At 41.0% G+C, this 12,110-nt stretch overlaps 2 protein-coding genes across 3 annotated transcripts in view; both read right to left on the bottom strand.

The window, feature by feature from the left end:
- Positions 1-448: 448 nt before the first annotated feature.
- Positions 449-5,408, bottom strand: LOC135333127 (endothelin-converting enzyme 1-like). Its single transcript, XM_064528046.1, has 5 exons — positions 5,266-5,408; positions 4,296-4,363; positions 2,925-3,115; positions 2,259-2,324; positions 449-548 (listed from the first exon to the last, which is right to left on the bottom strand). Exons 1-5 carry the CDS (start codon positions 5,406-5,408, stop codon positions 459-461), a joined length of 558 nt encoding a protein of 185 aa, XP_064384116.1. The 3' UTR covers positions 449-458.
- A 1,456-nt stretch (positions 5,409-6,864) lies between these two features.
- Positions 6,865-12,110, bottom strand: part of LOC135333693 (endothelin-converting enzyme homolog) — a 12,406-nt gene continuing 7,160 nt past the window's right edge. For both annotated transcript variants that reach the window (XM_064528714.1, XM_064528715.1), the window contains exons 8-18: positions 11,557-11,660; positions 11,179-11,288; positions 10,760-10,942; positions 10,442-10,604; positions 9,746-9,797; positions 8,959-9,026; positions 8,616-8,740; positions 7,991-8,056; positions 7,699-7,800; positions 7,401-7,477; positions 6,865-7,108 (exon numbers count right to left, since the gene is read on the bottom strand). In XM_064528714.1, coding sequence (XP_064384784.1) covers positions 7,009-7,108; positions 7,401-7,477; positions 7,699-7,800; positions 7,991-8,056; positions 8,616-8,740; positions 8,959-9,026; positions 9,746-9,797; positions 10,442-10,604; positions 10,760-10,942; positions 11,179-11,288; positions 11,557-11,660 — 1,150 coding nt within the window. In that variant the 3' untranslated portion in view covers positions 6,865-7,008. The remainder of the gene's footprint in view (positions 7,109-7,400; positions 7,478-7,698; positions 7,801-7,990; positions 8,057-8,615; positions 8,741-8,958; positions 9,027-9,745; positions 9,798-10,441; positions 10,605-10,759; positions 10,943-11,178; positions 11,289-11,556; positions 11,661-12,110) is intronic.

Raw genomic sequence — 12,110 nt, 5'->3', positions numbered from 1 at the left:
GCCCCAGGTGTGCAACAAGTAGCAAGAGTATTACCAAAATATGCAAAAGATGTAAGACTGTATATACAGCCACCCAATGTGAATGAGGAACACTTAGAAATATATGCACTTGAGCCTAATTTATGATTCTTTTTGTGCACTCCTATATAACTAATTTTACTGATCATACATTTTAGGAACTTACTGAATCTGTTGAATTGTGGGTCATAGTAAGCATTGACAGCTGTGGGGGCGTTTAATCACATGGTCTTGTCCACCGGTCCCCTCAGCAGCTGTAGGTTGTCGAACAAGACTTCCTTTGAGCTGAGCAGGAAGTAGGTCTCAGCACCGATATTTTACTGTATACAGGGAGGGAATGAATGCATTACTTATATATACCGTACAGCGGGTATAAATGTTTGCGTTTTTTTTCGTTGATTAATATAATTACGGCATGTCTCTGTCTCACCTGACCGAAGTTAATGAACAACCTTTGCTCTGGGGTGTACTTGGTGAGCCCAGGTAGAGACTGCTCCTTGAGCTGGTTCTTTGCAACCATCTTTGTGGGCCTACAGGGAAACAGAACCTGAAACGCGTTTGTAAAACATGTACCTATACTACATCAGTAGGTTTTACATAGGATTGGCAGTGGGTTTGCCCTAGCCTCGATCCCAGCAATTGAGAGCGGCCTGGAATCGAGGCTAGGTTAGCAATATTTCAATTATTTTGACTCATGTTCAAACTGTTCTATCTCTGCAGGGAAAGGCCACATCAAGGAACTGGCTAGACAGATAGTTTATTTAGCCTTTTCTCTCTTTGTATCTCTCATTTCATAATCCATGAACATTTTAATGAATGAATATTGTCATTTTAAAAATTGTACTATTTCGACGTTTCACCGCTCTTTGTCTGACTGAAGTAAGTGAGTAAGTAAGTTTCTTGCCCAGCATTTGCTCCAAGTACAGCCATCTCCAGGACATTCTGCACAGGGTTTCCAAACGACTACAACCTGGATTACAAAGCGCTTCTTCAGATTTACGATTGCTTCCACAAGGCAGATGATCTCTCAGTCTCCATTTCTCTTACCTAGACAATTCCGCCATCTTTAATCATTAATGACTCAGCAATTGCGTTGTGGCCAATTAATAATAGATAGGCGTGGCTAATAAACCGTGCGCCTAAAATCAGTGCAGCAGTGCTTTTCCAGAGCCTGAGTGACCAGGGGCGTAGCCAGACTTTTGAGACAGGGGTTTTTCCTTAGAAAAATCAGCGGCGCGGTAGCGCCGCGAAATTTTAGACCACGCCCACTTCCGGTGCCACACCCTCTTGATTGGGGCACACCTACTGCTCATTGACTTTTTTACATGTGTTTGTGAGAAGCTAGCTAGCTAGCTAGCTATAGACATACTAAAAGGCAGGTGTTAATTAATTGTGTATTGCTAGTCTAGCTGAGCACAATTAAATGTCATTTACCTGAGAAGTTTCATGTGGCTGAGATTGTTCTAAACTTATACTTCCTGAATAAAGTTGTGCTTAGAGCTGAGTCTGAGAATACTGGGATTGATGCTAGAACTTAAGTCTTGGTCTTCTTTATTTGAGGTAGCTAGCTAGTTGAGACTAGCTGAGACAAAGCCAAAGTGAAACGCTTCATGGTGCCATCTCTAGCTCTGATGATTGATTTGCAGCCACGTGCATGAAAAGATGGGCAGGGCTGCATGATTTCAATTATAGGGGAGCCCTGCCCAATTTTCTCAGCAGCTCCTGGGGGGGTTTCTGGGCAACCAGGAAACAATGGTAGCTACGCCCCTGGTGACTGTTCAGCTCTAGCTCCCTTTCGTTTCTCTGACAGGCATGCTATAATTATGCACTGGCTAGATATCATGCTCTTAAAATGGCTGTGATTTAATACTGATACAAATTCAACATATCAAGCAATAATTATTACTCATTACTATAATTATTAGTCTCAGAGATATTCGAGAAGATATCTGATTAGTCCTGTCTTCTCTTCTTGGAGTTATACTCTCGTCTGATTTCTTGTTTCCACGCTTTTTTGTGGTTCCCCTGGCCAATCCTAGCAATTTCTCACATTGCAAATGTTTTTCTAGTCGGATAGCTAGATCTATATAGATGCATGTACATAATAAAGAAACATGTCTGTGGATTTGATTAAATCTGTGGTTTTATTGTCTAATTGGTTAGTACATTCCAAAACGTAGGTGCTATGAACTGGTGACTGAGCCTCCTATACAGGCCTACATATGGTAGGACCTACTCACCTGGAAGGCAGACTTGATTCCTCCATTATCAGTAATGTTCTCTCCTAGAGTCAAACTGCCATTAATCTGCATAATTATAATAATGAAAGTACCCCTCGGTGGATGTATCAAAGCTACATAACATAACTATAGCGCTAATACCACAGTATCACATAATGTTCTTACGGTAATTTTGCTTCATCTGTAATCACAGGGAAACTCAAAGAGTTGACCATGATTGATGCTAAAAAAGGATGCCAAAAGTACAAAGTCTAAAAGCTAAAATTATTGGCTGCTGCATTAGTACCCAGTAGAGCCTTGCAGTTTATGTGGTGCATTATAGAGACTGGGAAGCACCCAGAGGAGTTCGGACATGTGTGCATGAATCACTACAATGATGTCATTGCGGTCACATGATAATGTCCAGACCACAATGCACTGAACTTGTAGTGATTTGTGCACGCATGCATGTCAGACCTCCTCTGGAAACAATCAACCAAGAGTAGCAAGATAAACATGTAGGTTACCCTTGGTTAGATACAATAATAAGTACATGTAGCTTTTTGTTTGCTGTGCATATAGTATCATCAAGGGCTATACACGTTGTATTATACTTACATGTACACACATGCACGCAGATGCTTGCAGCAATGAAACCAAACTATCAGTAATATCAAAGGCTCTCACTTGATATCCAAACACCTCGTACTTTGAGTACTGCTCTACAAAGCACTCTTTCCTCTCATCGAATGCCTTCACTGAGTCACTGCTCGACCACGGCTCCAGAATACGATCCTTGTCACAACCGCTGACCTGGGGAGGGGGGCACTTAATTAGTCGATGATAAAGAGCAAGCGTATAGGTAATACAATAAGGCACTGCAGGGCACTAAGGAGTTTCTAGGAACACAAGTAGACCATTTATAATGAAAACACTTTGTGCAATGTCACGCTGAGGTGCATACACACACACACACACACACATTTCGTCTACAGGTTGAATGTGATTATACTAAATATGTCCCTATATAACACTATGGCACTGCACACACACAAGAGTAATAATGGGGAATTATATCCCGTTGCTATGTTGTTGCCAAGTGCAATATGAAGCATATTGCACTGCTGAAAAGTCATATTGCACTGACCACAAAACACCCCTCTGGCATAATTAAATTAAATATTGTATCATGAGAAATAATAAGTATCAAAGTAAGTCCAGCCATGCATGAATGTTCAGCACTGCTTGAGTTTCTTCTTTGCAACCATGCAGGTTTTAAAATCGTCCCAGGCTCATTTTGTGAAGATTCTGTGATCCTAGACCTAGTCCTCCACTTCTTGATGCACGGTCAATTCTGGCTTCATCATAGCACTAGAAGCGGCTCTTTTTGCAGGGGGCTTGAGCTGTTTTGCAGCAGTGTAGAGGCGAGCTTCTTTGGCTTGGTTGTGATATACCGAGGATAGTGCTGGTGGAGGGGGCTGTTCGAGCAGCAGTTACACTGAGTAGTATAGTGGGGTGTGGCTGTTTCTTCGCAGCAGTAAATGGGGTGGGGCTGTTTCTTTGCAGCAGTAGAGGGGTGGGGCTGTTTTGCAGCACCAGAAGTGGGGTGGGGTTGTTTTGCGGTGGTTTCAGCGTTGGAACTCCAACAATTTTGTGTCAAGCCATTCGTCTGTCATGCCAATCTTATGCGCTGCATATACTGGCGTCTAGGAGAGAGAAGAGATGGAGCTGTGTCTAGAGTTGTCTTTGTCATCTTTTTGTGCAGTTTATATTGTGTTACTAAGACAGTGTTATGTTGCTATGCCCTCGGGATATAAACTAGTTATTACACGTGCACTCGGGATGCATGGAATATATTGCACTCAGCCCTCGTGCTTCAGTGCAATATATTCCATACATCCCTTGTGCCCGTGTTATAACTATAACGTAGAAACATCACAGAATATGCAACAGACACTAAATACTCACACACACACACATGCACACACACACACACACACATTTCGAGGCACTTATATTTCGTGGAATGGCCTCTAAAAGCGTTTTGTAATCACTTACCCTGGTCATCGAAGCCGTGTGTGAGCTCATGACCCACCACCACACCAAGAGCACCATATGTGGAGTAGCTGGAGGGGAGTGTGCACATGCTGTGAACTAATCAGTTGGTGCAGGTGGTCTCAATTAGCCAAAAGAAAACATGGGAATTCTTCAATGCAGGAAATGTTCTACAGCTTTATGTGGTGCAGTAGAGTCTGGGAAGCACCCAAAGTAGTTCGGACATGTGTGCAGGAGATCATTGCTTTAAGAGCTTACTCATCGAGCATTGCGAAAACAATTAAAAGAGACAAAGATAGTCTACGTCACCAACAGATACTTTTTGTGGTCATTGCCTTTCGAGTGTTGTTAATGTACACTCTACCAATCATCCCCAAGAAAGAATTGGGTGTGCAGCAAGTAGCAAAAGTACTTCCAAATTACGCAAAGAATTTGACATTTTCAATACAGCCAGACACTAAAACACAAAAAAGACACTAAGACACAACAAATTTAGTTGGTGCCACTTCACAATAATACTTGTACTTTTTTTTAGTAGGATTATGTACATGTACAATTATGTTGTACATGTATAGTGTCAATTTGGTACCCTCTCATAATAATTAATACTTTTACTTCTTTTGTGTGCCTTTTAAGCACAAAACAATATTGTATTATGAACTTATTGAATCCGTTGAACTGTGGGAGCATTCAGTCTTGTCCACTAGTCCCCTCAGCAGTCGTAGGTAAACAATTAACACCTCCCTGAGCAGAAAGTTGTCAATTGAGGCCTCAGCACTGTAATTGTACTGTATGAAAGGAGAGTGGGGAAAGGAATGAATTACTTAAGTATACATAATATAGCATAGCTGTAGTGCAATATAAAGAGCCTGAATGGTTGGTAACCAAACATAAAATGCTTTTGGTACAATGTGCTGCATGTACAGTAATATAACAATAAATAAATGAGCTATAATAGCGGAAGTCTACATACATTTTGGTAGAGCCCGTTGAGGTATAGGTGTCGTCAAAGAGATGGTCAGGATAGGCCTTCTCCTTGGTGGTGCATGGCGTCCAACCAGGTGTTGGCATCCAGCCACTCTTTGAAGGCACTCTTGATATGTTGTCTACCACCATGGATATATACATTAATTTCCCTATACAATGTAGTAGGGATCAATGTGTACCAAACGTGTATAATAATAAAAGCAAGTTTTAGGGAAAAGTTTTCAGGCGCCGGGCGATCTGTATATATTGCAGTACGTAATTGGGGATATACATAATGCCTCAAAGTCATTATAATACCACATTAATTAAATTTTGTGATTTGTCCCCTGAGGTACATACTTCGATTTGTACATACCTCTCCTCTGGGTCCGACATGCGTGCACGCAGAGGTGATTCGACAAGGTCAAAAGGTCACTAATGAATTGATTACGTGAGCTTATGTTTTGTATAGGAATTACTGTTTGCTACTGTACCCTGTTTAATACTTACATAGATACTGGAAAATATAACTTAAAAACTACCAAGGTACAGCTCTATTTCGAAGCGAAAATAGCAAATGAACTTTTAACCTCAGGGAACTGCCTAAAACTACAGGCTACGTAATAGAAACCACTTGCGGCATAGGTGTGAAAAAAAGGTAGTTTGGTAGTTTTTGGTGGCTGGATTTACATTGTACCAGTATAGTACGTAAGTGCATCGAAACCATGCATATGCTGTCTAGTAAATGTACCACAAGAACCATAACTGTCTCATTCATGTACCACTATAAAAGCAGTATTGGGTGGAGGGTGGGCTCTGGTCTCAAAAAGGTCAATCTGCCCCAGTGCAACATGACATATATTTGTTTTTGTGTGGTGACAAGCTACAAACTAAAAGAGTGGCGCTATTGAACTTTGTATTTGTGTGTGACAAGCTAAAAACAGTGGCGCTAATTTTGTGGGGCTACTCAAAAGAGAGTGGGGCTAAACTTCGTGTTTGTGTGGCGACAAGCTGGTGCTGATTGTGTGTGCAACAAATTAGCCCTAAACTTTGTGTTTTGCTTGTGGAAATAAAACAAACTGGTTGGTTAAGTTTCATCTGTAATATCAGAGTGCCTTGACACTTTGAACACAGAGGATGTTCCTCAACTAGACTTTCTGTCATTGAATTAAGTCAGTAATAACATTTAATAACAGTAGACACACTCAATTTTCTTGTACTTGCCATGCGGTCACGTGCACTCTCCAAAGCTGGAGGCGAGAAAGAAAGAGCACTGCACTTTATATAAACTACGTTAGTCCAAAGGTCATTAATTTTGAGCTAAGTAAAACCACTCAAAACACACAAATTAGCGCCACTATTTGTATCTACTGCGTTAGCGTCACTCTTTTTGCATAGCCAACCCCCACAAAATTTGTACCAGCTTGTCACCACACAAACTTGATTATCCCCACAAAATTAGCGCCACTCTTTTAACTTGTCGCTACACAAATACAAAATTAGCGCCACTCTTTTAGTGCGCGCACACACACGCACATACACGCACACATGCACTCTACCGTATACCTCGGTGCGCATGGGCATAAATATAGCATAGTGATACCAATTCAATTTACTAAGTGATACCAATTCAATTTACTGAAAGAATGTCAACAAAGTAGTGAAACGATGTTTTAAAATCAAAACTGCTCTAAAGCAAAACTGAGCACAAACAAAAACACAATAGTTTGTAATGGGAGGATAGCAAGTGTTACCACATGAGGCACTTATCCGTGGGATTCATGGGAGAGTCGGTAGGGCAATTGAAGGCACTGGCAAACTCCGGACTATTCACCAGCGAACCAATCACTCTGAGAGGGGGGGGGGGGGCACAGTTAGCTTAGCACATTGAAAATAGATATAGGTATCACTATACACACAAACAAAATTATGTGAATGACCCTAAACGTTTATGCAGTGAAACCCCACGTGATATAAGTACCAGGCACCCAGGTTACAAATGAACAGTTTGTGTACAAAACATAAACAAAGGTACTCTCTGTATAGTGACAGAATTTGTTCCCCATAGGAGCTAGTCCAGTTCAACTGTTATGATCTTATGGCTAGGGGGGACCCATTACACTTAAAGGCTGAGTGACTCACCTGTATGGCCCTGGACTGTGTGGGTCCACTTTAGTAGAGACACTGACGGCCTCTGGAGTGAACAGTGAGCACCACACCTGTGTGTATATGTCAGCAAGGGTTGGATAGTTAGGGTTAGCGCAAACAAACTTGCATGGTGATAGCATAATTATGATCAGATCGATGTTCGTTGACATAGAGAACATAGCTAGCATATATCATTCAATTTACCCACAACAAGGAAGTACTTAATCCTTACGACCACTCGTAACTCAACACCTGCCTATAATTATGGTACGCATAGCTGTCTCTGTCTCACCTGACCGAAGTTAATGAACAGCATCTGCTCTGGGGTGTACTTGGTGAGCCCAGGTAGAGACTGCTCCTTAAGCTGGTTCTTTGTAACCACATCTTTGTGGGCCTAGAGGAAAACAGAATTGTGGAAGACCCATGCCTTTGTGAAACATGCGGATGCATGTACATAATAAATAAATATTTCTATGGATCTGTGGTTTTATTGTCTAATTGGTTATTGTACATTCGAAACTGTAGGTGCTATGAACTGGTGACTGAGCCTCCTACACAGGCCATATATGATAGGACCTACTCACCTGGAAGGCAGACTTGATTCCTCCATTGTCAGCAATGTTCTCTCCTAAAGTCAAACTGCCATTAATCTGAACAAAGCATATAATATACCTAAATGAATATTACAGTTTTATATACCGTATTGTACAAGCATCAAACAATTGCAGGTTTTATTTAATGGCTTCAAAAATAAGATGTACGATCTTTGCCAAATCACAAAATTACATTACAAACTGTCAGACATTTAAACGGTTTTTCGAGCTTTCATTATCTGCAGTGCAACCAGCAAAGTTTACTGGATATCTCCATGATATCTGAGGTGTCCTGTGTGGTATGCCTAAGCAAAAACATGGTGGGGAAACACTGAAAGTCTTGATCTTATCAGTAGCTCTACAGCTTCATGTGGTGCACTCGGGTGCAATAGTTTCTGGGAACCATTAACCAAGAGTTTAGCAAGATAAACATGTAGGGCTACCCTTGGTTACCACTAGATACAATAATATTACAGTAGCTTTTTGTTTGCATGTACAACACATGCATGTTATAGTATTATTATATACACCATTGTATCATACTTACGTATACACATACACAGATGCTTGCAGCAATGAAACTATAAACCATCAATAAAGTATCAAAGGCTCTCACTTGATATCCAAACACCTCGTACTTTGAGTACTGCTCTACAAAGCACTCCTTCCTCTGGTCAAATGCCTTCACAGAGTCACTGCTCCACCACGGCTCCAGAATACCATCCTTATCATAACGCTGACCTGGAGAGGGGGAGGGGGCACTTAATTAGTCGATGATAAAGAGCAAGCATATAGGTAATACAATATGGCACTGCAGGGCACTAAGGAGTTTCTAGGAACACAATAGGCCATTTATAATGAAAACACTTTGTGCAATGCACTTAGCTATGGAACATGTCACATTGAGACATACAACTTCATTTATAATTATAATTACATATATGGGGTTGATAACTTACCCTGGTCATCGAAGCCGTGTGTGAGCTCGTGACCCACCACCACACCAAGAGCACCATATGTGGAGTAGCTGGAGGGGAGTGTGCACATGCTGTGAACTAATCAGTCATTGCAAGTGCTCAATGAAAACATGGGAATTCTTCAATGCAGGAAATGGAAGGAATTCTACCACATCATTAATCCACACATGTATAGCCGGTTCTTTTCGAAGCACGAACCTTTTGAGGATTGACCCAGAAACAAGAAAATTTAGTGCCTCGAAAATTGGTTTACATTCGGCATTGAAACCTCTCTACTGTAGGGGTTTGGTCATTTGAACCTCTATCCTCGAAAATAAAATCCTCGAAATGTTTAGTTTGGGCAATCTGTGAAAATTTAGTGGCTCGAAAATAACTCGCTATACAGTATACCGTACGGGTAGAAAATTTCGAGGTGTTTTTAATTTCGCGTTTTTCGTGGGTGGCTGCAGAACACGAAAATTAAAACCCGCGAAAGACTTTGTTTACGCATGCGAGATAGTGACACACCCTAACTCCATGAAATTTACTACCCGCGAAATTTTCCAAATAAGACAGAATATTGAATTGCACGAAAATTTACACCCTCGAAATTTTCTACCCGTACGGTAGCTATTGGCTCTCTACAAGCTAGGGTACTCTTGCACATTTCACAAATTTCACACATACAGTTACTAAGGAGGCATGTACATGTGAAGTATATAGTTAAAAAACTATACGTAACATGATAGCCAAACTGAGCGTACATCCACACAGTACCATGACAACTCACAATGGCCATCCTGCGTCAAAGAATGGTATATTTAGAATCCCCTCCAGAAACACTGCATATGGAGAAAACGATGTCAATATAATGAAGTTACAAAAACTCTTGTATAGCAACCGCAGTAGCCAGAGGCATGCAGGTAATGTCAGAGATATATTCAAACGAGAAGATGATCACTCTATTTTGAGGTGTAAGAGCGGATTATTATTAATTATGTTCACTACACAATAATTATTGTCCTACATGTATGCAAGAGATGAGCATTTAAAACTAGAAGTTGATGGACGGCTTGAACTACACACTGGGAGCTACCTGGACGTTCTCGTTAAAGTTGCACACGTACATGTACACTGTAGGTAACTCAGCCAAGAGATGATCAATAATTTCAAAAAGAGTTGTAGCTCTGTAGAAAGTCATCACTTTGAGAGCTTGCGCATTATGCATGGCAAAAATGAAGCACTACATGTAGATCACCAAAGGTAGCTGATTGCCTCTAGATAATGTTAATGTGCACTCTATTCAGCCCTCCCCCGAAAAAATTGTGTTTGCAGCAAGTAGCAAGAGAATTACCAAATTATGTGAAAGTCTAGCTGTTATGTATTATACATGTACATGTACGTCCAACGAGGAAAACTTAGAAATGTAATGCACTCTTGCTAGTGCTGTGTACAATCTTCTAATAACTACTTATTGTGCCCTTACCGAATCCGTTGAATTGTGGGTCATAGTAAGCGTTGACAGCTGTGGGGGCGTTTAACCACATGGTCTTGTCCACCGGTCCTCTCAGCAGCTGTAGGTTGTCAAACAACACTTCCTTTGAGCTGAGCAGAAAGTTGTCAAAGTAGGTCTCAGCACTGATGTTGTACTGTACGGAGGGAAGGAGGGAGAGTGGGGAAATAATTAATTTAAGAATGTAGAATGACAAAAAATTGATGGGACTTTATTATGACTGCATTAAGCCAGGTTGATAGGCCAGCATTGTAAAATTCACTTTCGGGCAGTTAGAAACAGTCTACTCACATTCTGGTAGAGCCCGTTGAGGTAGTTGTCGTCAAAGAGTTGGTCGGGATAGGCCACCTGTTTAGTGATGGCGTCCACCTTATCCTTACACTTCTCCTTGGTGGTGGCGTCCAACCAGGTGTTGGCATCCAGCCGCTCCTTAAAGGCACTCTTGATGTTGTCTACCACCATGGATACATTGCCCTATAGGGTGTAATGTGGGTATGGGGTCAATGTGTACTATATTTGTACAGCTACATGTACATGTACATTGTACGTACACATTATTATCGTTTTTGAGGGAAGAGTTTCACAGCAAATCTACATGTACATGGTGGTAAGCATTCTACTTTTCAAAATTACTACTGGCATGTAATTCCACAATCAACGTACACGTACTTTATAGTACATCACATTCCTTTTGTTTGCACTTGACTGACCTTTGTCCCCTGAGGCAGTACGTACTTTGAGTATGGTCGAGCCAGGGCAATGGGCAGCAGGTCCTGAACCACCCCAATGCACGTCTTGTAGCGCTGCTGCTCTCCAGAACCTGTGGGGACAGTGAAAAGTAAGAGATATCATAAATATCCTCAACATTGTAACTATAATTATTCAAAATGCATGGGCTACAAATACAAACTGGTTGACTATATAATTATGTGTATAAGCGTGCAGGGTTTCATCCAGACATTTTGGCAGGGGGAGGGAGAGCAAAATAGTGTTTTTATAAGAGCACATTCATATGCAGTACATTATTTGCTTAATTAAGGTAAGGTTATCACAATAGACCAGTCAACATGTGTGATAGTGCTCAGTACCTTGTGTTGTCTTGGTGAAGGCATAGTAGACATTGACGAAGTTGTCGCTGAGGTAGGGTATGTAGGAGCGGATCAGCTGCCACTTGGCATAGTTCTCCAGAACACTGCAACGAGAATATTGGGTGAATTATCTCCAATAAAAATATTGCTTATTGCAAGGATTGGCCGGGGAGAGCACCAAAAAGTATTGAAACAAAAGATGGGGAGTCAAATCCATCACAAACAGCTAGCGTACGCAATTGTGTCACTACATTACATTACTTTTGATGCTCAATACTCTTTACGTTTAAGCATTTGTTTTTTCTGGACTACTGACTACTGTTTACACATGAATTCAAAGTATATGAAATGTACATACGTACATTTACTACTTTCAAATTGCTGGCCTGTATTGCACTACTGTTACGTAGGTACATGTATGCTAGGAATATCATTTTCACCTCCAATATCGATGTCAATTGCATTGGCAAGTGATGACCTCCCGAGGTATGACTACTTAAAATAGTATTTACAAATTAAAACTATATTTGAGCTATTTTTGAAGGACTCAGAAA

This window comes from Halichondria panicea, chromosome 3, assembly GCF_963675165.1.
Source record: "Halichondria panicea chromosome 3, odHalPani1.1, whole genome shotgun sequence".
Taxonomy (NCBI): Eukaryota; Metazoa; Porifera; class Demospongiae; order Suberitida; family Halichondriidae; genus Halichondria; species Halichondria panicea.
This window is presented reverse-complemented; position numbering and strand designations above follow the sequence as displayed.